The sequence below is a fragment of the Dasypus novemcinctus genome, chromosome 12 (genome assembly GCF_030445035.2).
Source record: "Dasypus novemcinctus isolate mDasNov1 chromosome 12, mDasNov1.1.hap2, whole genome shotgun sequence".
NCBI lineage: Eukaryota > Metazoa > Chordata > Mammalia > Cingulata > Dasypodidae > Dasypus > Dasypus novemcinctus.
In genome coordinates this window covers 64,202,627-64,230,262 of record NC_080684.1, presented here as the reverse complement: position 1 = coordinate 64,230,262, position 27,636 = coordinate 64,202,627, and the positions used below count along the sequence as shown (strand labels likewise).

Genomic DNA, 27,636 nt, shown 5'->3' with positions numbered 1-27,636 from the left:
AAATATCTAGAAATAAGTCAAACCAAGGATGTAAGGACTTATACACAGAAACCTACAAAACATTACAAAAATAATTAAAGTATACCTGAATGGTAGGATATTCCATGTTTATGGGTTGGAAGATTAAATATCATTAAGATGTCAAAACTATCCAAAGCAGTTGATACATTCAATGCAATTCCAATAAAAATTCCAACAACCTTCTTTGCAGAAATGAAAAAGCTAATCCTCAAATTGATATGTTTCTGAAGAGCTAAAGCCATCTTGAAAAAGAAGAATAAAGTTGGAAGACAAACACTTCCCAATTTTAAAACTTATTACAAAGTCACAGTCATAGAAACAGCATGGTACTGGCACAAGGACAGACATATAGACCAATTGAATTGAATTGAGAGCTCAGAAATCAACCCACACATTTATGGCCAAATAATTTTTACTTAATTGGGAAAGAAAAGTCTCTTTCATAAATGGTGCTGTGAGAGAAGGGCCTCTCACACTCACACTATATACAAAAACCAACTCAGAATGAATCGAATACTTAAATGCAAGAGCAGAACTATCAGACTCCTAGAAGAAATCTTATCTGCAGCAGGTCTCCAAGGTGAACAGCCTCTGGCATGTTGGAACACTGTAGGTAAGGGAAGTCGGCAAGCTGGATCCAAACTTCAAGGTAAAGATTGGCTCTAAGGGCTGGGTCAGTTAGACTGTGGCTAGCAGGGCTGGAAGCGCAATGCAGTACTGCTGCCCCCACTCCTCACCCCCCTCCCCACTTAGGATTCCCTGCTCAGGCCTGCAACCGAGACGCTTCCCCCACGGAACACACACCTCATCTTCAGGACTATTCATGCAATAGGTTCTAAAACTTTATATCCAAAGCACAAGCAACAAAGGAAAAAGTAGATAAATGGGACCTCATCAAAATTAAAAACTTTTGTTTCTCAAAGGACTTAATCATGAAAGTAAAAAGACAACCTACACAATGGGAGAAACTATTTCGAAACCACATATCCAATAAATTATTAATACCCAGTATATATAAAGAAATCCTCAAACTTAACAACAAAAAGACAAACAGCCCAATCAAAACATGGGCACTTGGATAGACATTTCTCCAAAGAAGATATATTAATGGCCAGAAAGCACATGAAAAAAAAAATCTCAACGTCATTAGCCATGAGGAAAATGCAAATCAAACCCACAGTGAGATACCATTTCACATTCTTTAGAACGACTGCTATTTTTTTAAAAAAAAGGAAATTAATTGTTGGAGAGGACATGGAGAAATAGGAAAAGTCATTCACTGTTAGTGACAATGTGCTGCCACTGTGGAGGACAGTTTGGCCTTTCCTCACAAAGCTTAGTGTAGAATTTCCACATGACCTGGCAATCTCACTACTAGGTATATACCCAAAAGAATTGAAAGTGGGGGCTCAAACAGATATTTGCACACTGAAGTTCACAGCAACATTATTCACAATTCCCAGATGATGGAAGTAACCCTAGTATTTTTCAAGTGATGAAGGAATAAATAAAATATGATATGACAACATGGATGAACCTTAAAGACATCATGTTATGTGAAATATGCCAGCTATAAAATGACAAATATTGTATGATATTACTGATTTGAAACAATTAAAATAGGTAAACTTATAGAGTAAGACTCTAGAATATATGTTAACAGGGGCAGGGTGGGGATAGGGAATGGGAAGTTGAGGCTTAAAATGTATAGGGTTCCTATTTGGAATGATGGAAATGTTTAAGTAATGGATGGTGACGATTTTAGCACAACTTTGTGAACACAATTAGCAACAATGAAATATATGTGTATATATATATATGTGTGTGTGTGAAATAGATCTATGATATATAAATCTGATTATGATGATAAAAGGGGAACGTTCAGATTTTACATTTGGTAAGAGAATAAAAATTTTTTTAAATATCTATGGAACTACACTATACAAACAGTGAACCCTAACTTAAACCAAGGACTTTAATTAATAGTATGATATAAAAATGTGCTATTATTAGTTTTAACAAATGTTCCAACACAATGTAAGGTGCTGGTGGTGGGGTATTATTTGGGAATCTTGCATTTTACACATGATTTTTCTGTAAACCCGTAACTTCTCTAATAAGGAAAAAAATGTGTTCTTGAAAAATTTAAATCATAACTTAAATATTCTTCTTTTATTGCTCAAAAGACTAGAAAGCCTGATTCATCTAACCACCTGGTGCTTGAAAATATTTTGTCATTTATTGAATGAGCCTTTCTCATTAATCTCCATGTCTGCATCTGGACTGATCAAAAATTTTATAACTTTTAATGAAATCTTTAGTTTCCATTTACATTTCAAAAGGAAAATTTTATAGTTACTTGTACATAGTGTATAACAATTTATGGATGTATAGTAGGCAAATATGCAGATAAATGAAATAAAATGAAAATATTCATTGACTGGATAATAGAAAATCCCACATTTAAAAATGATCCCAAAGAGTACTTAGTCTGTCAGTGGATGACTTTCCTAATGTTGTTGACAATGAAAATCTTTCATAATAAGAAAAATTATTAAAGTATTAATGATATATGTGCATAATTGAATGAAATAAATTTTGGTCCCCAAAGTCCAAATCCCTGGATTAAATCTAGACATCAGTTAAGGTGTTTGCAATTAATGGAGACTTTCTTATAATTAGTCCATTCAGTACACAGTTATCATGCTGTGAGATTAACTTATTTATATCAATATTCCAAAATTAACAGAAATGAATTTTACAAATTATTTGTTTTGTTAAAATAAATTATGAAACATAGTTACAATAATATTTTCCTCTGATGTTGGTAAGATATTTCATTCTGCTAAAGAGCAACGATACCCTTGTCAAATCCTGCAAATGTTAAGAAGGGTAATGTCTATCACAAAAAAACAGGAAAATGAATGTTAACTTTAATGGTTCTTATTTATTGCTATATAGGTGAATTTTATAATGATATTTTATAAGGTTTATTATTAGCTTGAATCTATGTAATTGGGGCTTAACAGGATTTTAAATCAATTTAATTTGATGTATATATACATATATATATCCTTAAGCACTTAAAAGAGTCAACATTTTTCATTTAACTTGACTTCATGTTTTTTAAGTATAGTAAATACTAAATAAAGAGAAAGCAGGATTAAGTCACTTTTTTTGTCAATTTTACAATAGCTAATTTGGATTAATTATGTTTAGATTCCTGAATGAAATAATTGCACTTTAAAATGTGTAATTCTGTGTTTAATACCCATATTCCAAAGCCAATAATACCAAAACTTAAGCAAACAGTTTGTAACCTGTTGGGTAAATACTAATCTTACCAGGGTCTTTTGAAGAAATACTTAGAAAATTTCTAGGTATTATTACAAAGAAACAAAATGATATTCAAATTTTAAAAAGCAAAATAACAAATAAATAATTAGATAATAGATAAACAAACAAACAAACAAACAAATAAATAAATGAAGCAAAGCACCTATCCAGAACATAATGAAGTTCTAGGAAATGAAGTTTATACTGAAAGATATAGGTATCAGCCACAGAGGTAAGCAGAAAATTGTTCCACAAACAGGTTCAAAAGAGCTCTTAGAAATCAGCAAATGCTTCCCTGCATTCTTAAATTGGAATTGGAAACACAAACCTGAGTTTCTATTCACTAGGTTATCATTTATATCATATATGAAATATTGCAATTTTTTGAACATGAAAAACAAATCTCACACACCACACAGATATTTGCTCATAGTCTCCATAATTAAAGCAGACCTCCATGCCTGCTGATTGTGTATGCACCTGTTTATCAATGTAAAGTTTACATTTACTATGGAGCCACTCAGGTCAACTGAATAGTGTATCCATAGGTATCTTTTTTCCTTGCATTCTCTCAAAGTATGTATATATATGTACCCATGCCATTTTCTGCATGTTGGATTGGAAATATAAGGACAATGCAAAATGGGAAAAAACTTGCTACGAAACAGTTGCTCAAATAAAATTTTAAGATTTTAATTTTAGAATTGAAGCAATCTATGCAACCTGGTCTAAATAGTTAATTCTTCACAGGAGGCTTTATGGAGACTGAAGCTGCAGCTCAGGAGTCCCTGGGGTTAGGCAAACTTGGAACTCAAGCTGAAAAGGATAGAAGACTCAAGAAAAAGTAAGTTTGGGGAGTTTCTTCTCCTTTTTCTAACTTTTTAAAAATTCTTTATCATTTGTTTGTGGGAGAATTATAAAGAAAGTAGTTGGAAACACAACAAATAGACTGAGGTCAATATTTTCCTGGTATTGCCTAAAACAATTCATTGCTCATGTTTTCTAGTTATAATGGACTACAGCTTGAAATGAGTATAAAATTTTTCTAAGCAACCAAAGCATTTATTTAAAAACTGAAGTGTACATAAAATATTTAAGTATAACCTTGCAAATCAGGTAACATTTAGTACTGAATTGGCTATGATAAAATGAAGCATTGTTTCATCCAACTTGTGCTTTCGCTCATTACAATGACAATATCTACTCTACAAACTGAATTATTTAAGAAGTGAATATTTTCTGATTTTATTTTGTGTCTGTCAGGATACTGATAATATTTTCATTCACATGGTACATTTAAATGTCTTGCAAAACATTTATTAGATCTGCTTGTTCAAGAAAATCTTATCTATCTTTGCCTTCCTGAATTGGATATTATCATACAGATGCTTTTCTTCTATCAGAATAACATCTTACCTAGGCATAAAGTCAATCTATTATTGTTCTCCCTGGCTCACCTTTACTTTCTTCCTGTACTATCTCTGAAAGTTTGATCACCTAAATTTCTCAAGCAGATCAATTTAGAGCATAGTGAACATCTATATTTCTGTGTCAACTTGAAACTCTGAGTATTTCACATTAATTTTTCTTATCTTCCCCCTTAAAATATGACTAGTTTTTCTGTAGGATCTTTGTATGTATAACTTTCCTAATCTTTAAGGAGTGAGTTACTGTTTACCCCTAGAATGTACTCACCATATTAAAATAATGATTATTCAAGGATTTTTTTTGTATGTGGGCTCCCTCTGGGAACATCACTTTCTCCAAGATCTTGTCTGTCATTCTCTGTTTTCATTGGATTGTAGTCAACCTTCTGATTTAACAAAATCTAAATATCTTCAGCTTTTCTAAGACTCACATTAAGTTCACTTAGACCTGGCAATTTGATCTCTTCCCCCTTAAACCTGTCTACCCTGGTTTCAAGAGCATATTTCCTTTTCTTAGATGTCTAACTTACCTTTTAAGTTATAGCTTCTTACTCAGAATGGCCAATTGAAGCCAACCAAACAAGAGTAAAAATAACTACATGGCATAATATAAGCCACTACAAGGTCAAAAGCCTACATGATCTAGACCACCAAAACCCTCAAATTCTAAATGTTCTTTTAACTCCTGAAATTTCACTTAGTCTAGATGTGGTCATTTAGGGCCCAATAAATAGAAACACACTTTCTTACTCAAGTTAGGAATCTATTTGATGATAGATTTGGAGTCAGACAGAGATCAAAATGTTAGCTTTATTACTGATAGAGAACAGGGCCAAAGTCATATGTCAAAAATGGTGCATCTTAAAACTGAGCCCCACGATTAGAGAAGCATACTTGTCACAGGAGAACTGAATTTTCACAGGCTTCCAAACTGAACAAGTGTAAGCCTCACCTCTCCTTAAAAATAACATTTACATTATTATGATTTCATAAATATGTTACTTTAGATTCAAGAACTATGAACTCACAAGGAAGAAAATGAATTTTTATGGCATTAACATTCTTGACTAAAGAAAAGTTTTCAAAGTATCAATGTTAAATATATTTTTATTAATTTCTTTTCAGAATTCTTGCCCTTTTTTCCCTGGAATATATTTGCCCCCGTCTCCCATATCAGCTTCTATAGAAATGTGATAATAGTTAAGTGGCAGCTCCCTGAATCTTCAGAGATCTGAAAATATATTTTACCCCTAAAATTAATTGATATTTGCCAATATATGTGTAAAGGTATAGAAATCAAGATTTAAAATTATTTCCCCTTATAACTTTCCTTCTCATTTCCAGCTATGTCTAATGTCAGTTGTCATTCTTTTGTAGGTATCATGTGAGTTCTTTTTCCTCTCTCTCTCTGCAAGTTTTAAGATTTTTCTCTTTATGTTTGGAGCTAAGAAATGTCACAAGTCTGCATTTTTCAAATATTTTTTATGTTTCTTTTTTTTTCTCTGTACTTTCAAAGTGAAAACTTGTTAGACTGGACCATCTTATATATATTTCCCTAAAGAATTCACATTTGTAGCTCAACTTTGATTCTAAGAAATTTATTTTTATAGAGACTTATGGGATTAAAGATGAGGTATGTTTCAGTTATAATAACCCTGTCTAACTCTCAAGATAGTCCTTGACAGACAGCGAAAATATTAAAATTGACAGACTATCCACTGATGAGGTACTTATTCCAGGTATGAAGTTCTTTAATCTTCAGCTTAACTATTATCTGCTAAGGTTTCCTCCTGCCTTTTTAACACCATATAACTTCTTACTAAAACATATATGTGTGCTGAAATCTTCTGTGTCTTGAGACTTTTCTTTGAAAAATATCTTATAAACATCAATTTACTGAGTAATTTCTCATTTTCATTCTTTAGTTATAATATAGATATTATTATGTATTAGGATTTTGGGATATCACTGTTAAATGAATACAGATTTCATATTTCAAATCTTTTATTCAACACCATTAAAATAAAATTAACATCCCAAATCAGCTATCAGCAACACTCTCCAGAGAAAATAGTTTCATCCTCCGGAGCATGGCAGTCACAGTTAATCACTACCAATGAATCCTTATTTTAGAACTTCAAAACATAAAAGTGAATCTCTATTGATTTAGTTAACTTATTCTCAAACAAATGTGGAGGGTCTCTTTCAGTACATAACCCTTAATGTGTTTTGAGACACTGCACTTTAAATCTTTTGCCTGTGTAAGATTCAGAGTATGCATATCCCAAAGCAAAATAAATGCCACTCAAAATATGCATAATCAAAGGTACCACAGAAACTCTACATTATTTCATTTAATAAATATGTGTTTAGTACCAGTATTAGTCAGCCAAAGGGGTGCTGATGCAAAATACCAGAAATTGGTTGGTTTTTATAAAGGGTATTTATTTGGGGTAGGTACTTACAGAGATACAAGGCCATAAGGCATAAATTACTTCCCTCACCAAAGTCTATTTGGAGCAAGATGGCTGCTGAGGGTTTTTGTGAGGGTTCAGGCTTCCTGGGTTCCTATGTTCCTGGGGCTTACTTTTCTCTGGGTTCAAGTTTCCTTTCTTCCAAGGGCTTGTTTCTCTTTCCTCTGCATGCTGACTTCCCGGGGCTCCAGCTTAAGTGTTCAGCATCAAACTCCAACATCAAAACTCCAACATCAGAAACCATCAACTCTATTCTTTGCCATGCCTTTTATCCTTGGTGGGTGGGGACTCAATGCCCTAATCATAACTCAATAATGCCCAGGTACAGATCAGATTTAAAAAATAATCCAATATCTATTTTTGGAATTCATAACCATATCAAACTGCTACAGTACCTACATGCAAAGTTAGACTTATAAATGAGTTGTATTCCCAGAGCTAATTTGTAAGACATGTTAAAAGCTCTGAATAACTTTTCCTATCTAAATAATTCTATATACATGGCAGGTAAAATTCTGTGCTCTCCCACAAAAGTCTGTTTAGTTCATCATGTACACATATTTGTTAAAGTTTTTTTGTATGCCCACTAAAGGAATAACTTTGAAGGATTTAAAAAGGGGATTCACTGCAGGATATTGGAGTATTTCATAGATTCCAGAAACAACAGAACCAGCACTTCCAAAATTTTAACAAGAGGCTATAAAATATCTCTACAGAGTGTTGCTAAGAATTCTTATTTTTTCCTTCACCTTATTCCAAATTTTAATTCCTAAGGGAAAACATCTGATTAGGCTAATGTGGAGGATATTTGTACTACTTGTATTGATTAGCTATAGTCAAGGGTTCTTTTAGTACAGAAACAGCTCCTGGGAGAATATTCATGGACAACCCATTCAAAAGGACCTAAAAAGTAGAATATTTCAGAAGCTATACCTAATGTGATCAGTGTTTCCTTGGAAAAAATGTGTCCCAGGTTCCTACTTGGAATTCCAGAAGCATGCCTTCTCTGCGTCTATTGGGATAGAGTTATGAGATATTGTGGCTTTGCCATTTGATCATGCACAGTCCTGCCTAGCACTAACCAAGGCCAACTTTAAGATTCCCTGAACCTGAAAATAATAACATCCAAAAGCTAAAGATAAAAAATCATTGAAATTTGTTGGGAAAAATGACTCTAGGGAAAATGAAAGTGTTCTTTTTAAAGATATTTGATCTATTTGGAGGAAGGAAAAGAACAAGGAAGAAATTAGACTACTGTTTTAAATCTGTGGTACAATGTTATTAGATTATAGTAAGTAGAACAGAAGCCCAATATTTTCCCCATATTTTCTGCCCAGGAGCAGCATTTTTTTTATTGATTTTGTAATAATATTACATTAAAAATATATATATATGAGGTCCCTTTGAACCCTACCACCCCCACCCCACCTCTCCCCACCCCCAGCAACACTCCTTCCCATCATCATGACATATCCATTGCATTTGGCAAGTACATCTTTGGGCACCTCTGCACCTCATGGTCAATGGTCCACATCATGGCCCATACTCTCCCCCATTCCATCCAGTGGGCCCTGTGAGGATTTACAGTGTCCGGTGATTGCCCCTGAAGCACCATCCAGAGCAGCTCCATGTCCCAAAGACGCCTCCACCTCTCATCTCTTCCTACCTTTCCCCATACCCATCAGCCATCATGTCCACTTTTATCAATCCAATGCCACCTTTTCTATGTGGACATTGGATTGGTTGTGTCCATTGCACCTCTATGTCAAGAGGAGGCTCAGATTCCACATGGATGCTGGATGCAATCCTCCCACTTTCAGTTGTAATCACTCTAGGCTCCATGGTGTGGTGGTTGTCCTTCTTCAACTCCATCTTAGCTGAGTGTGGTGAGCCCAATAAGTCAGATTGTAGGTGCTGGAGTCTGTTGAGGCTCAGGACCTGGCTATCACATTGTCAGTCCAGAGATTCAAATCCCCTAAATATATCTTAAACCCTGACACTAACTGCACCTCCAGCACATTAGCATGAAAGTCTTATGAAGAGAGATCCCGTCTGAGTCCAGATTCATCACACATAAACACCATTTCCAAAGAGGGGCCATCTGACCTGGTAGTTAACCCCATCGGCCATGGCCATAACTCCCATGGGTCTCTTTAGCCCTCGAAGGAACTGATATCTGGGGGTTGTATCTGTTTTATCTGTCTCTCAGACTCTGCTCAGTTGTGCATAAGGGCAATCCTTCTGACAGCCTCCAGACTCTTTTTTAGAGACTCGTCGCCATATAAACTCATTTCTCCTTTCCATTTCCCCCTTACATTAGGTCAAACAGCATTTTAAAGTCATGTTATTTTATGTAGACAGGGATATTCCGCTGATCCGCGTTGAACCTTCCGTATGAGGTCATTTTCCAGTTGCATCATCAGTTGGTAGTTGATAGTGGTCCCTCGGTGCCAGGGAGGCTCATCCCCGGGTGTCATGTCCCACGCTGGGGGGAAGGCATTGCATTTACATACTGAGTTTGGCTTCGAGACTGGCCACATTTGAGTAACATGAAGGCTGACAGGAGGAAATCCCCAGGCACAATGCTGCTCTAGGCCTTGTTCTTATTTTAGGCTTATCAGCTCACAAGCATAGTCATTAGCGTCAGGGGCTCACTGTTGAACCCTCACTCCCTCCCGGTCCCCGTCGCTGCACCTGGGAGACTGTCGCTGCTCCCCTAGGGACCACGACAGAGCACCACTGGCCAGGAACCCAGTACCCCCCCCTGCTGTGGTTTTTAATTGTTGCCACTATGAGTATATCCAAACATTGCCATGCACCCTGGACATATGTTCTGTACAGCTCCCTGTCAGCCATATATCCCCTGTCAATGGTATCCCATACCAGTATTCCTCCATTGCCTTTGTTGAACCACTCTGTGATCCAGAACTCCCTGAAATTTGAAGCCCAATATAATGTCAGTGTCCCTTACTAGGAAATGGCATATAGCGATGGGTTTAAAGGTTATATAAAGAATACGTGTTGACTTGGAAAAAATTCTACATCCTATCTTTCCCCCCCCCCCTAATTATTGAGCTTCTCTTCACAGGAGCCCTAGACCACAGCAATGCATATATATAGTATACAGCACTCCCATACATCCACCACAAAACCTTTCCCTTCCACAGCGATACTCTTACACCCTATTCACATCATATTTACTTAACGTAATGTACAGAGTCTGAGACAATAGCTTTCAAACAAGGTGACATCTGTGCTTACATTGTGGTGCATACTTTAGGATACACAGTTTTTTACATTCTTAGTTATCCTATGTTTTACATTATGGTTTACATTATCAGTCTGTCATCTCCTATATGTTATGGTGTAATATTACATGTTTTATATCCATCCTTGTGTACTCTCACAAAACTCCTCTCTTACCCCCCATTTACCTTGGTTACACACATTTAACATCCATTTTCCCTTCCACCTTGGTGCCCACAGTGACAGCCAACCTCCGTTTCCCGAGGAGCCCCTTCCAGATATAGATGGAATAGTGTTCAGGGTCTAACTTGCTCAACTGCCCCAATGCCCTGGGAGCCACCCTTTCTTTCGAGGGATACAGTTCCCTCTATTTGATGGCATTAGTCCTCCCCAGGATGTGGGCCCACCCCCACTCTCACTACTTGGGTTTCTACCCCATGGTGTCACCCACTCTGGCAGAATGAGCATTTAGACATTCCCCAGGAGCCCGTCCTGCATCAGACCCTCCCCTCCGAGCATTCTAAACAGGTAACCCTCTTTATTATATTTTGATATGATTTTCTCGGCATTTTACTCTCCACCAACACCTGACCCTCTCCTGTGTTCGTATGCTACCCCTCCCTCCCCCCACTTTTGGGTAATGTTACCCATCCTCCCATCCCCAGCCTCCCTCAAACCCACAAAGCCCCAACCAAAGGCAACCCCTGCCCCCCTTTTATCTCTTCTTTGTGTTCATACTTACCACCATCTCGTCTTAAATTCCACCCCTGCAGACATCAGCTCACATCCTTCCTCCACCCTCCGATTTCCTGTAAGCCTATTTTTCAGTCTCTTGCTATCTAGGGCAGCTTGGTTATTTCAAATCATTGAGGTCATGTAGTATTTGTCCTTTAATGTCTGGGTTGCTTCACTCAACATAAGGTTCTCAAGATTCATCCATGTTATCACATGTGTTTGTAGTGTGTTTGTTCTTACAGCCGAGTAGTATTCCATTGTGTGTATATACCACATTTTATTGATCCACTCATCTGTTGATGGGCATTTGGGTTGATTCCAACTTTTGACGATAGTGAAAAATGCTGCTATGAACATTGGTGTACATATATTGGTTTGCGTCCTTGTTTTCAGTTCTGCTGGGTATATACCCAGCAGTGGTATTGCTGGGTCATATGGCAAATCTATGACTAGTTTTTTGAGAAACCGCCATACTGTCCTCCAGAATGGTTGGATCCTTCTGCATTCCCACCAGCAGTGGATGAGTGTTCCCCTTTCTTCACATCCTCTCCAGCACTTGTATTCTTCTGTTTTTTTCATAGCTGCCAATCTTATGGGTGTAAGATGGTATCTCATTGTGGTTTTGATTTGCATTTCCCTGATAGCTAGAGATTTGGAACATTTTTTCATGTGCTTTTTTGCCATTTGTATTTCTTCTTTGGAGAAGTGTCTGTTTAAGTCTTTTTCCCATTTTTTAAATGGGTTGTTTATCTTTTTATTTTCAAGATATAGGAGTTCTTTATATATGCAAGTTATAAGTTTCTTATCAGATATATGGTTGCCAAATATTTTCTCCCACTGTGTGGGCTCCCTTTTTACTTTCTTGACAAACTCCTTTGAGGTGCAAAAGGCTTTAATTTTGAGGAAGTCCCATTTATCTATTAGTTCTTTTGCTGCTCGTGCTTTTGGTGAGATATTCATAAATCCATTTCCTATTACAAGGTCCTGTAGATGTTTCCCTACACTGCTTTCCAAGGTCTTTATGGTCTTGGCTCTTATATTTAGGTCTTTGATCCATCTTGAGTTGATCTGTATAAGGTGTGAGATGGTAATCCTCTTTCATTCTTCTACATATGGCTATCCAGTTCTCCAGACACCATTTGTTGAATAGGCCACTCTCTCCCAGTTGAGAGGGTTTGGTGGCTTTATCAAATATTATGTGGCTATATATGTGAGGTTCTATATCAGAGCTTTCAATTCAATTCCATTGGTCTGTGTGTCTCTCCTTATGCCAATACCATGCTGTTTTCACCACCGTAGCTTTGTAGTACGTTTTTGCAGTCAGGTAGTGTGATTCCTCCAATTTCGTTTTTCTTTTTCAGTATGTCTTTGGCTATTTGGGGTCTCTTTCCTTTCCAAATAAATTTCATAGTTAGTTTTTCTAGTTCCTTAAAGAAGGCTGTGTTGATTTTTATTGGGATTGCATTGAATGTGTATATCAGTTTTGGTAGGATAGACATCTTAATAATGTTCAGTCTTCCTATCTGTGAACAAGGAATAGTCTTCCATTTATTTAGGTCTTCTTTGATTTCCTTGAACAATCTTGTATAGTTCTCGGTGTATAAGTTCTTTACTTCTTTAGTTAAATTTATTCCTAAATATTTGATTTTTTTATTTACTATTGTGAATGGTATTTGTTTCTTGATTTCCTCCTGATCTTGCTCATTATTGGTGTACAGAAATGCTACTGATTTTTGCGCATTGATCTTATAACCTGCGAATTTACTAAACTCATTTATGAGTTCTAGAAGCTTTGTTGTAGATCTCTCAGGGTTTTCTATGTATAGGATCATGTCATCTGCAAATAATGACATTTTGACTTCTTCCTTTCCAATTTGAATGCCTTTTATTTCTGGTTCTTGCCTCAGTGCTCGAGCAAGTACTTCTAAGACAATGTTAAATAGGAGCAGAGACAGTGGGCATCCTTGTCTTGTTCCTGAGTTTAGAGGGAAGTAGTCTAGAATTTCTCCATTGTACACAATATTGGCTTTAGGTTTTTCATATATACTCTTTATCATGTTCAAAAAGTTTCCTTGTATTCCAGTCTTTTGGAGTGTTTTTATCAAGAAAGGGTGCTATATTTTGTCAAATGCTTTTTCTGCATCAATAGATATAATCATGTGATTTTTTTCCTTCAATCTGTTTATATGGTGTATTACATTGATTGATTTTCTTATGTTGAACCATCCTTGCATACCTGGGATGAATCCCACTTGGTCGTGGTGTATAATTCGTTTAATGTGTTGTTGAATACGATTAGCAAGTATTTTGTTAAGTATTTTTGCGTGTAGGTTCATTAGAGAAATTGGTCTGTAATTTTCCTTTCTTGTGATGTCTTTGTTTGGCTTCGTTACTAGGGTAATGTTGGCATCATAGAAGGAGTTGGGTAATGTTCTTTTTGTTTCGATTTTTTGGAATAGTTTCACCAGGATTGGTGTCAGTTCTTTCCGGAATGTTTTGTAGAATTCACTTGTGAAGCCATCTGGCCCTGGGCTCTTCTTAGTTGGGAGGTTTTTAATGACTTATTCTATCTCTCTGCTTGTGATTGGTTTGTTAAGATCATCAATTTCTTCTTTTGTCAATATGGGCTGCTTATGTGTTTCTAGGAATTTGTCCATTTCCTCTAGATTGTCATTTTTGTTGGAATATAGTTTTTCAAAATATCCTCTTATGATAGTCTTTATTTCTGTGGGGTCAGTGGTGATATCTCCTTTTTCATTTCTTATTTTGTGTATTTGCATCTTCTCTCTTTTTTTCTTTGTTAGTGTCGCTAAAGGTTTGTCAATTTTGTTAATCTTCTCAAAAAACCAGCTCTTGGTCTTGTTTATCTGTTCTAGTGCTTTCTTATTTTCTATTTCATTTAGTTCTGCTCTTATCTTTGTTATTTCCTTCCTTCTTCTTCCTGTTGGGTTACTTTGTTGTTGTTTTTCTAATTCCTTCAAATGTGCAGTTAGTTCTTCAATTTTTGCTCTTTCTTCTTTTTTGATATATGAATTTATGGCTATAAACTTCCCTCTCAGTACTGCTTTTGCTGCATCCCATAAATTTTGGTATGTTGTGTTATCATTATCATTTGTTTCAAGGTAGTCATTGATTTCTTTTGAGATTTCCTCTTTGACCCACTGTTTTTCTAAGAGTGTGCTGTTTAATTTTCAAATCGTGGTGTGAAATCTGGGCTTCTGTCCCTTGCAAATCTCCAGCTTGACTCCACTGTGGTCAGAGATAATGTTTTGTATGATTTCAATCTTTCTGAATTCGTTCAGCCTTTCTTTGTGGCCTAGCATATGATCTATCTTGGAGAATGATCCATGTGGGCTTGAGAAAAATGTATATCCTGCTGTGTTTGTGTGTAGCGATCTATATATGTCTATTAGATCCAGCTCCTCTAATATACTATTCAGATGTTTTGTTTCTTTGGTGATTCTCTTTTGAGATGTTCTGTCCAGAGTTGATAGTGGTGTATTAAAATCCCCCACTATAATTGTAGATGTATCTATTGTTTCACTTAGTTTTTCCAGCGTTTGCCTGATGTATTTAGAGGCACCCTTGTTAGGGGCATAAATATTTATGATTGTTCGATCTTCTTGACAGATTTTCCCTTTCACTAAAATGTAGTATCCTTCTTTGTCTCTCACAATTGTTTCACATTTAAAGTCTATTTTGTCTGATATTAATATAGCTACTCCTGCCTTTTTTTGGTTATTGTTAGCTTGTATGATTGTTTTCCAGCCATTCACTTTCAATCTCCATGCGTCTCTGGGTCTAAGATGTGTCTCTTGTAGACAGCATACGGATGGGTCATATTTCCTTATCCAATGTCCCAGTCTGAATCTTTTGATAGGTGAGTTTAATCCGTTGACATTCAGTGTTATTACTATCAAGGAATTATTTGTGTTAGCCATATTTTGATTGGATTTGTGTTTGTCATATTTTGTTTGTATATATTTTTTTGTCTTTGTTGTTGTTGTTGTTGGTCTTATACTCTCCTCCAACTCTGCCTTTCCTGTTTTTTCCTTTCTTCCTGCAGAACTCCCTTTAGAATGTCTTGAAGAGGAGGTTTCTTGTTGGTATACTCTTTCAGTTTCAGTTTGTCTGCGAATATTTTGAACTCTCCATCATGTTTGAATGCTAGTTTAGCTGGATAGAGTATTCGTGGTTGGAAATTTTTTTCCTTTAGTACCTTGACTATATCATACCACTGCCTTCTTGCCTCCATGGTTTCAGATGAGAAATCAGCACTTAATCTAATTGAGCTTCCCTTGTATGTGATGGTTTTCTTTTCTCTTGCTGCTTTTAGGATTTTCTCTTTGTCTTGAGCATTGGATAATTTGACAAGTATATGTCTTGGGGTGGGCCTGTTGGGGTTTATGACTAGTGGAGTGCGCTGTGCTTCTTGGATATGTACATCTGTCTCTTTCAGTAGATTTGGGAAGTTTTCAGCCATTATTTCCTGCAACACTCCTTCTGACCCCTTTCCCTTCTCTTCGCCTTCTGGAATGCCTATAATACGTATGTTTGAGCGTTTTGCATTGTCATTCAGGTCCCTAAGTCCTAATTGGATTTTTTCTATCTTCTTATTGACCCCTTCTACTATCTGTTTGATTTCTGATGTACTGTCTTCCACATCACTAATTCTCTGCTCTGTCTCTTCTAGTCTGCTGATATTTGCTGCAAGGGTATTTTTGATTTCTTGAACTGTGGTGTTCATTCCCATCATATCTGTTATGTTTTTGCGTATGTCTGCAATTTCCCCTCCAAGTGATGTCTTCATGTTGTTAACCTCTTTCATTACTTTGTCAAATTTGTCGGTGATAAATGTTCTGAGATCTTTCATTGCTTGTGCCAAGTTTTGCTCCCCTTCGTGATTATTGGTTTGTTGATTGGATTCAGCCATGTTTTCCTGATTACTGGTTTGGTTTGTAGATTTTTGTTGCTTTCTGGTCATCTCTTTATCTTGACGGATTTAATCAGTTCTTAGCTTCTTTGTCTGCTCTTGGAGGTTAATTAGCTTTTATTTTTGCATAGGTGTTATATCTTCTCTTCGTCTCTTTTTTCCTCTTATTCTAGTTTCTTGTTGTTGGTTAAGTTCACTTTAAAGGAAAGTATTAGTGTTGGGGAAAGGCAATTGTGTAAGCAAGGGAAAAGTGTAAAATAGTATTGGTGGTATATGTTAACAAAGCAAGAATATGAGATCTGGAGGATGGAGGTTAGATTCATGTAAATTGTGTAGAGTTATAGCAGTAGGTAGAGTACCTATTATGAGGTAGATAATTGAATATGGGAGGAATATGGTATGAGCTAAAAAGCTATTGATTTCGTGAGAGAGGGAAAGAGTAAAGAAAGGTAATAGTTTCAAGAGTGGATAACAGACAGAAAACAAAACATAGGTATTAGAAATTAAGACTTAGACCCTTCATGGATCGAAGAAAGGGAGGTGGGAGGTGGAATATAGGAGAGCCAGTAGATGGTGGCGGATATCAAGATGTAGGGGAAAGAGGATAGTGTAGGTAGCCTAAATCAGTTCACACAGAAATGAGGCAGTGGAGGATGAGAAAACCCAGCGAATGTGAGGTGTTTCCTGCCACACCTATTGTATAATTGAGTTAAAATAAACTAAGTAGAATATGAGGGACAAGAGGGAGAGAGACAACAGAAAAAAAGAAAGAAAAAAAAAGTGGGGGGAAGGGACGAGAGGAAGAAAGTAAAAGGAGGTGGGCAGAGGGTGGGGAACAGGTAGGGGAAAGAAAAAAAAAAAAAACAGATATGCACGACCCAGAATTAAAACACCCACTACACAGCACCTACCACAAAAAAAAAGCCTTAAATAACTGAGTAAAAGAAAGACTTTGGGGGATACGCTGCGAGAGAAGACTAGGGGATAATGCGGTGTTAGCAATCAGGAAATTGAAAAAAGTAAAGAATAAGTCAAAATGAAAATAAAAACAAAACAAAATGAAATGATAAAGAAAGAACGCCAATGTTGAAGGCTAGGGCATTTAAGGACCTCAGATGGACCTCAGTGCGTGATGGATTCAGGGATGGAAAGTCTGAGATATTGGGGTCTCAAGAGATGTGAGTCTCTGTGGTGTGGGCCACCAGATTTTAGGGAATTCAGACCTGGCAACCTCCAATCTGGTCTACAGGAAGCCTGGGAGCCCCACAGTGTAACACAGCCCTGAGGGATCCCCACAGCTGGGTGCCAGCCTTAAGGGGGAAGTCAGATCCGCACACTCCATATTATGACTGAACCCTGCAATTCATTTACTTAGCTGGGCTCATTAGTATATCTCACTTCAGCTTTTGGACAGCTCCCATCCTGTGATTCCAAACCTCTGCCACTAGAGGGCGCCTCTACACCGCAGCCACTTTGCTAGTACAGATCTGAAGCCCCGCCTGTGATGCCGAAAACAGATTCGAAAACCGGAATTCCCAAGCTTCGCAAAATATTCCCTAATCGGCTTCCAGACGTGTCCCCCTCCCTTGCCACAGCCTAAAACAACTTTCCGATTATGTCTCTTTATTGCCTACAGCCTATTTGGGTCTGACACTGGCTGCCGGGCTTTTGGGGGCGGGGCTTCAGGCGGAAGCGCTATTGTTTATGTTCTCAATCACAAGTTTCTCCCGCTTCACAACAAAACACCGTCTATCTTCCCAAATCGCTCTGCAAAGGCGACCCGTCGCATCAACCCGCCCACAGCTCGCCCAGAACTCTCGAACTCCTTAACAGCTCAGAGCCGTCTAAAAGCAGTGCCGCTGGACTGGACCGCGGTTCCCCCCACCCCCAATAGGGAGGAGCCCGTGCGCGGGTCTCACCTACGGGCAATAGAACCCAAATTATATCTACTAGACCAATCCTCTCCATTACCTTTCCACCCAATCGATGTCCAGACACTTATGCCCTGCAAAAATCCCGAAAAAGCCCGGCTTTGGAGAGCCTGTAGCCGCGCCCAACCGTCTCTTCCCGGGACCTACCACAAAGGCAAGTTCACTCAGCGACCATCTTGCCTCCTCCCAGGAGCAGCATTTTGCCCTGGTAACAATAAGAATGAGTAAATGGAAATTAAACCTTAAATTAGTTACATATACTAAAAGAATGCTCTTTTATAAATGTTTCATCATTTGTCATGACTGAAGTAAATCTCAGATTAATGAAAAATGTAAATTATAACTTTTCACTCATTAGCTTAGTGACCATTATGTCCCAAGTACTGTTTTAACAACTACTAATATTTGAGTAAAGAGACAGACATGAAAACAAATAACTGTACTTATGTTTCAAGGGCCAAGAACTTTTCTCTGTCACTTGTTTTTGAAGAAAATGAGAAAAGTGCCACAAATCTAAAGCCAACTAATATTCTTATTTAAAAGATGCTCTCAAACCTATAGACTGGTCACTTCACTGTCAGTTTCAAAAACAAATGTAAAACAGATTTAATAGATTCTTTTTGAGAAGTAAGAAGATTGTTGATTATTAATAGTCAATTGGTCCCTTAAAAATAAGCCATTCCCTTAAACTTTTAAAACATTTTCTAAACATGTAGATGAGGAAAAATACTGTAGAAGTATGATATATTTCATCTATCTTCTGAAGGATACCCTTATATATAAGATTGAAATGAGACTAAAAAAATGGATCTATAATTAATACGACTGTTGTATTCAAAGGGTAAGGGGAAAAAAGAATTGATGATAAATGAGTGAAACAGAAGGTGGCAAACTCAGCACTTCTATGAGTGATCAAATTAAAACAGATTGTGACATCAAGCTAGCAGGCACCCCTTGGTAGTTCAGTGCCTCCATGCATTTACAGGAGCACCTAAAGCAAACAATCCAATTTTTCCATATAAAATATATTCAAACAAAAATTAAATAATTTCTGGGATATTTAACTATATACTTCTTCCTTCTTATCATCAGTTAAAAGCATTCTAAATACTTAGACACTAAATTCCTCATTTTAATCTAGAGGTAGAAACCTAAGGGCAGATGAACAAAGGATCAATAAGCAGATCCTTTCAAAAATAGAGTTTAGAGAAAATAATTTTAGCTATAGTAGCTGTGAAAGTTGAACTGTAGAGGGAAAAAAAATCCTTGAATTCAACTAAAGGTTTACATAGGTTGTATGACTTTTGCCAATGTAATTTGATAATATGGTATGAAGGAAAATTTATCTCAGTAGTTCTTATTGGTGTACCTAAGCTACTTGCCTTGATTTTGTAAGTCAGAGTGGTAATGCATGTTTGTTTTTATTAAAAGAATGCTGAAAATAATTCAGCTCCTTAGAAAAAGGTTTCTGTAGAAAAGTGCTTAACAAAGAATTGAATGATTTTCAGCATCCAGAAAAGCTATTGATATGGTCAAAATTCTAGGCATGTCTGGTCTGTAACTAGATGTTGTGCTAGTTTCTGGAAAATATAATTAAAGTAAATATATGTTCATAGGAACATGAACAGATTAGTTAGATAACTGATAGCAATGTCTTCAAGGACTTAGAAATAATTTTGAATGTGTGAAGTGTAGAGAACAAAAAATCCAGTTGCTGCTAAGAGAAAGAACAATTAAAAGTGTTCTATATGGCCTCATGATAAGACTTTGGACCAAAAGTCTGATAAATTTTGGCCCAGTGTAAGGTAGAACTTGTAATAATCACAGCCCTGGGAAGAAACAGTTGACCACTAGGAGAGTTGTTCTCCCAAGACTATGTCCAAGATAGTCCTGCCAAGAATATGCACATCTCAGGACTATTATATGTGGAATTCAAGGCTCAGCTGAAATTTTGGGCTACATACTCTTTAAGTCATTCCTGGTCTGAGATTCTGTGAGTCTCTAAAAGAAACAGCTCAGGAGATCTTTTGCATTATTTAACACTTCAATGCCTAGCATATTGTAGGAACTGGAAACATGTTTTCTGAAAAATGGAGTAAATGAATAATAGCTGGAGGGGAAGAACTTCTAGGATGAAGAAGAAAATCCAAGAAAATGGGCAGTGACTTTTACCCAGATGACCAATCCAGAAACCTGGGCCTCACTTTTGCCCTTGTTCTTTGCCATTATTCCTTCTCCACATACCCCCATATTCTATCACCAAGTCCAGGCAATACTTCTCACTAAAATATTTCAAACCTCCTCATTTTCTCATTGCCTAGCTCAGCCATCAGGCTACAACAGTCTGCCTGTTTTGAATCTTGGCTTTCTGAAATCCATTCTTCACTCTTCAGTTAAAGAGATCTATCCAAACCTTCAATGGTTCTCTAGCATTCCTGGGATAAAGTCCAAATGGTTTTACAGAGCCTATACTTTTCTGTTATCTGGTCTCTATTTATCTTTCCTGCTTTTTCTCTTTCTACACCCCACTGTGCACTTCATTATTATAATATACTAATATCTATTTCTTATTTATAACTTAAATCACCTTGTATGTATTTTGTTCCATTTTCTTCCTCATCCTTTGCATTGTAAAGATATTAATATACATTTTATATGTAATAAATGTATAAGAATCACACTAAACAGTTACAATGTTTGTGAAGCAGGGTCCCACCCATTTTACATATATTTATTTTTTAAATTTTCACAAAGCCTTTGAGGTAGAAACTAGAGAAATCATTAATTAAGGCACCATTAAATATAATGCTGACATCTTAATCTAGAAAAAAATTTCCAGATTTGTTTCCACAAGTATAGGAGTTTGTATTAGCTCTGTATATTTTTCAAGTTTGTTTTCTCTTAAGATGTTCTTTCTTCCTTCAATTTTTAAAAATAATATAGTAATTAGCCATTCTTGAAGCAAGCTTCTCTCCTCATTTCCATACTTCTGAGAAAGGCAGTAATTAGCTGCATCCATTACCAGTACTTTATGAAAAAAATAGTTCAAGGGGCTCATCGCTCCTAACCAGTCTCCTCTCCTTTTAGCTTGCTTTATCTATTTCTCCTACCATCATCTTATTTTAACCTCCACACTCTTCCAGTGCAGTAGCCCTTCTGTCCTCTCCTCCCTCCTTATTTAGTTTAGATTCCATATCTATCACTCTAACACACTAACAAATCCTGCTGTGTTTTGGTCATGTTCCCAAGGCATTACCACAGCCACTGAAAAATCTGCTTTCTCCAGGTCTACATTTGGGCACGTTTGTGTTGCTGGAGGAAATTACAGTAAGGGAATTGGGACCATATTCAGTTGGGAATTCCACCATGTCCAGTAATTCTAACATTTTTCTCTCCTCAATGTTTTTTTCTACTCTCTGCAACTCAAGTTAGACACCTCCATTGTCCTCAAACCTGAATCTTTTGCATATGAGTATACAATTTATCTTAAAGAAGAAGAAAAAAGGAAATATCTGAATTCCCAGAATTATTTACTGCCAAACAAGCACTTACTAACACTTATTCCCATCCTGTTTTATCAAAGGAGATACGGGGACTCTCTTCTGACTTAAGACTATCCCTTCTCAGGCATTTTGTGCTGATTTCTCCTTGCTCTTATACCTTCATATTCTGTTCTCTTTTGTGTTTTTCCCACCATCATGTAAACATTTGCAAGATCCATTCATTAAAGGAAATTCTCTCTTCATTCTCTTTTTCCACTCCAGCTGTCACTGCTTTTTGTCCCATTTTTATCAACCATCCTCTCCATATCCTGATGCATGCCTATATCACTTCACTGATGAAGTTTTTGCAGTTCACCAATGATACATTCAGTGGATGTTTTCAAAATCAACTCTCAGGAATTTTCAATGATTTGAGTTCATTTCCCTTCTTAAAAATATTCCCATGCCTTCACTTCCCTAACACCATATACTCTTGGATATTCTCCTTCCCTTCTGGTTGCTTCTTCTCAGTCTCCATTCCAGCATGTCCCCTCATCAGTGCTTTCAGCCTTTGGAGTCCTTATGGCCTCCTTTTTTCTCACTCTAAATGCTCTAAATCATCCTTATATGGCTTCAACTACTGTCTATATGTCAATGACCTACCACACTAATATTTTTATCCCAGACCTTTTCTCTGAGTTATTCTGTGACTAAGTGCTACTGTGTATTTGCTTTTTCATATCTCATAACTCAGAAACAACATGTCCAAAACTACATTAGTGTGATCCCCTTTCCATTTTTGGATATACCAGGTTTCCCTTTCCCAATGGTAGAAACATTATCCATTCAATACCCCACTAACTGAAAATCCAATATCCATCCACTAACTAAAAAGCATCATTTATACTTCCTCTCTCCTGCCCACCTTGGGTCTTATGCATCACCAAGACCTGTCCACTTTTTCTCCTAAATCTCTTTGGAAGGGGTCCACTTCTCTCCTTCCTAAACAACAACACCTGCTCAAAAGAACTATGCCACAATGTACAAATCTGCCATCTTATAAATACCACCATGAAACGGAAAAATGGAAGAAAGGTGTTTTATTCCTAGTCTTTTAATTGAATACACTATATAATTAATATTTTGATACTCGAATAGTGTCTTTAACTGTAGATTAAATAGTTATATATTTGCCAACCAATGGAAAGTTTTCTGTTCAGTAGAGGCCCCATCTATCCAACTCTTCTGTTTCAAAATAAATTTTGATTTTTGAAATAATAGTCCAATAAAAGCTTAAATTTCTCTGCCATGCAATTTTCTTTTTTATTTTCTTCAGTGAAATAGGATTGAATCACTTCAGAGCAGGTAAAGCAATTATAATATTAGAAATACAAAAATAAATATTGAAGCAGTATAATCTACTACTCCATGATTTGAAGATCATTCAAAGGTTAAAGCAGACAATTTTAAATATTTCTAATTATGTCTAGTACACATAAACACACACATATATACGCATGCACAAATGCACATTTATCTTCATAGTCCCCTTTCTTTCCATTAAAACGTAAATGTTTACTTGCTTTCATCTTGAAATTTTTAATGAATAAAATAATTTCTATTAGTTAATATGTTATTTAAAAATATTTTTGACTCACCAACTTGGAACCTTAAAAAGTAAGAGGCAATTATATTCGACATATGAAGCTCACTCAGTGAATAGTTTCTCATATGAGTTTTTACATCCAAAGCCAACTAGTTTGTAAACAAGGTAAGGTCTATTTGTACTGTAGGGATCGTGCAGACTGATATGAGCCAACTGAAATGTTTAAGGCCATCATTTTGGAATCTAAAATGTATATTGGCAAGTCATTTCTTCTTGTTTTGTCTGTATTTATATACTGCTATGTAATATAATATCCATTATTGGATTTGCTGTTATTCGTTATATGGTAACTTAACAGCTGCTCTTTTCTAAGTCAATTAAAACCTGTTAGTAAAGTAGTGTTTAACAGAAGAACGTTTGCTTTTGAAGGAATCTCTTTTGCTCTTATTTTAACCTTGATACCCTGAAATGGCAAGAAAGAGAATGATGAAATAATATGGTACTGTAAATCAATATTAATAGGAACAGTTGTATCAATTTTATAAGAAAAAACCTCTGCAAATATACATTACCTCTGATATAGATTTTACGATATCCTACCACAAAATCTCTCAGTCAGTTATGACAGTAGCTTTTTGTCTTTTGCAGATCAGATTTTTTTGAAAGCCATGAGCTGAACTTCTTGATTTTCTAAGGCAAGATAGCTGCTCAGTATTACTCTTAAATTCATTGATTATGGAGGAGAAGTTTCATAGAACATATGAGAAATCAGGCAATGTATACAAATTGACAACACAAAGATATCAGAACTTGTTTGTTAAGCAATATTTATTATATTTGTGATTCCTGTTTATTTTCATAATTTCTTTTACATTTTATATTTTAAGGTATCTTCATTGCTACAGGTTTTCTATTTTGAAAAACAATAAATAAAGGATATTGATAGTCCATTGTGGACAGATTTAATCAATGTTTTACTGAAGAGCAATTCCTTGATAGTTGATACACAGAAAGATTGTTTTGTCAATGGTAATAACTGGCCCCAAATGCTTTTGGTAGTTTTCTTGGAAAGTTCAAAAACGGGTCCTTTTTCTTCATACTTGTCATAGGGTTCACAGGTATATTGAAAGAAAACTATTTTAGCCAAATAGAAGCTAGTTCACTTTTGTCTTATTCTTATTTCTGTTGCATGCATGATGTGAAAAAAGATGACTTTGATTTCTTAGGGCATTGTGATGGTAATTTTTATGGACATTTATGTTTTTGTTTATCTGAAAATTTAAAGAGAAGGCCATAGAACAATAATATGCACATTTAAAAAAATACACCTGGTTTCTCTGAATGAATGCCTTTAGAGGAGGCATGTGCAGGGTGTTCCATTGTACATCAAGCTTTTCTTTATAGTGATAGTGCTTTAAAAAATGAAATGTTCTAACTTGCTTAATTTCTGATATAGAAATTTCTCCTTCATGTTTTGTTATATTGAACCTATGAGTTGTTGTAGTAATTTTATTTTTCTAATAACTACTCTATTATGTTTTTATAGAAAGTCCAAAGCAAAATAATATTTCTGTGACTTTTTGTTGAGTTACTTAAATTCCATGTTTTCTCAATGCCTCTTCTACATCCTGGGAGCAAGTGAGCTACTTGAAAAGCAACATTTGAATTAATGTTGTCTTTGTGACCTTTTCTGATAATACTGGTGAATAAATCTAGTTCATTTTTTCCCCTCAGAGCTACGTTTATTCACATCTGTTCAAATACATGATAAATATATTGCAAGTGACTCAATTGGCACAAACTCAACATTTATTTCGTCAACTCAAAAAGAGAAGTAGAAAGTATTGTGGCAAGGGGAAGAAGAGTAAAAGAGTTCTTTTAATACTTTCTCAAACTCTGATTACTGCCACACATTTATTTGCAAAAAATTATTATTACGGCAATTTTTAGACCTGTAAACTACCTTACAAATTATCTTCTTTCCCCAGCCTGTGGTGAAGCAATTAAAGATCAAAACCTGATAGTAATTTTGACCACACCTGGTATGAGAACTAGAATCTAGCTATTCTGACACTCAAACCAATGCTTTCTCTACTTTCTCTAAGCTGCTGCCTCCCCAGACATCTGCTGCACTGTTTTCTTGAACCCTAACAGTAGGTTTATAAGACTGTATGAGAATCTTAGTGCCATTCAATGAGTTCCTTACTTTGTTTGTAAAATAACATAGGAGTGGCTTAAGGTAAAGAATGTTCTTTACCAAGGTGCCTGACTTCCTCCTGGGGTGTACCAGAAGCTGGGAAAATATTGTCATGCATGTTTCAGAATGACTTATATTCAAGAGACACACTTATTGATCAACTATTAGAACTGCTCTCAGCCTGACCATGCTTTTGGACACAGTGAGTATGTGTGTCTTGGTGAAATAAAAAAAGCACATGTCTTTCTCATATCTGAGCTTTCTCACTTCTGAAATGATGCTCTTGTTTAATTCCATGACTTTCTTTAGATTGAAATGTATCCATTAACATTTGTGTGCTTTTCTTTTCCATTCATCCTTCTCCATCTCATGAAAAGCACTTCTGGGTAAGTTGAATCACAATGGTTGCTGAACATGTTTTTTTTCAGCACCATGCTCTTTTGTTCTTTTCCTTTTATCTTTAGTATATTTCTTTTCAGTTGTAACACAAGCTGCACTGCCTCTGTCCTAAAATGAAAACTGCAAAATAAATTTATTCACAAACAGTGAAAGAAATCATTGGTTCAGAGAAATGATCACATTCAAATTAATTTCTATTAATTCCTGTCAAAAAAAAAAAATTCTGGACTTGATTTGCCAAACTTCTCAAGTCATTTTCTAGGGGTTAGTGTGGCATTCTGTGAAGTTCTAGTACTATTTTTAGGCCACTATTGTTTTGAATGACTAAATTTGTCTGTTTCCCTAGTGCTTTGAGATTCTCCATCTGCCTTATATTCAAAAGACACATTTATTTGTCAACCACTAGAATTGTACTTTGCTAGAAAGTATTAAATGGGTCTTCCCAATAGAATTTTGACACCTATAGTATCTACCATAATCCTTGGTTTTTCCCGAATGGTGTTCTTTCCATTGTTTCTTGTACTACTGATTGTTTTCTAAAGTTTTAAAACTATATATTACTCAGACTTCAGTTCAAATTTTAAATCCATCTCTTTAGCCAAAATTAGAATATGTTATGAACTATTCCTAAAACAAATTGGGCTCCAATGTAAAGCAAAAAATATATATGACATTGATAAAATATTTATATTGGTGTAAACTTTCACATTGATAATTTGGTGAGCTCATTACACTTTGGATGAGGGGGGATATTGCTTTTAAATTTAAAGCAACATTTTTTTTTTGTACGTAAAATGGCTCCAAAGAGATGTAATTATCCAGGAAGTGATGGAGAGTGTCATTAATTGCCTATTTGGATACTTTAGTTGCCAATACAAGGTCATGTACTTTGTAATATTACTTAGTTCATTAGGTTGGTTTATATTTCCTATTATTTTTTCTACTTTAATTTGAAATTATAGTGCTATTACTAAAGTTATTTATACAGCATTCACTTCAGTTAGGATGATTTATGATATTAAGAAAAGCTATGGTAAGATTATCTTAAAAAGGCAAAGAGTGTGTTCTATTTAAAATAAACCTTTTTATTTAGAAATAATTATAGATTCACAGGAACTTGCAAATAAATGTACAAGGAGGTCCTGTGCACTCTTTGCCCCATCTTCTCCAGTGTTAACATCTTACATAGCTATCATGCAATAACAAATTTAGTAAATTGGTACTAGTACTGTACACAGAGTTTATTCAGATTTCACAGTTATCCATGCACACGTTATAATAATCCTATGTAATTTTATCATTTGTAGCTTCATGAAATTAACACCACAGTCAAGATACGGAACCACTGTCATATCACCACAAAGCTCTCTTATGCTACCCCTTTATAGTCGCCCTACCCTGTTCCCTACTTCCCGGAAATCATTAATCTGTTCCCATCTCTATCATTTTGTTATTTCAAGAATGTTATATAAATGAAATCATAAAGTATATAACTTTCAAGATTGGCGTTTTTCATTTAGCATAATTCCTTTTTACTCTTTCTAATCAGATGAATGAAAAAGCTTAGTTTGGTTTAGTATGATGTAAGTTGTCAGAAAAGTTAAGCCATTTTTTAAAAATTATTGAAGTCTAACATATTGGTTTAATTTGCCAAAGAGCTGCCAATGCAGAGTATCAGAAATGAGTTGGCTTTTATAAAGGGGATTTGTTTTGGGTAAAAAAAATACAGTTCCAAGGCTGTGAAAAGTCCAAATCGAGGCATCGTGAAAGCTGTTTCCTCACCAAAGTCAGCTACTGTTGATTCTGTTGTCCAGGTACCAGGCAAAGCAAGATGGCTGCCAATCTCTGC

General features: G+C 35.9%; 1 protein-coding gene across 20 annotated transcripts in view; it reads left to right on the top strand.

Annotated features, from left to right (window-relative positions):
* Positions 1-27,636, top strand: part of PPFIA2 (PTPRF interacting protein alpha 2) — a 544,821-nt gene that overhangs the window by 465,541 nt on the left and 51,644 nt on the right. For all 20 annotated transcript variants that reach the window (XM_058308490.2, XM_058308494.2, XM_071218980.1 and 17 more), the window contains one exon: positions 4,108-4,201. In XM_058308490.2, the coding sequence (XP_058164473.1) occupies positions 4,108-4,201 (94 nt within the window). The remainder of the gene's footprint in view (positions 1-4,107; positions 4,202-27,636) is intronic.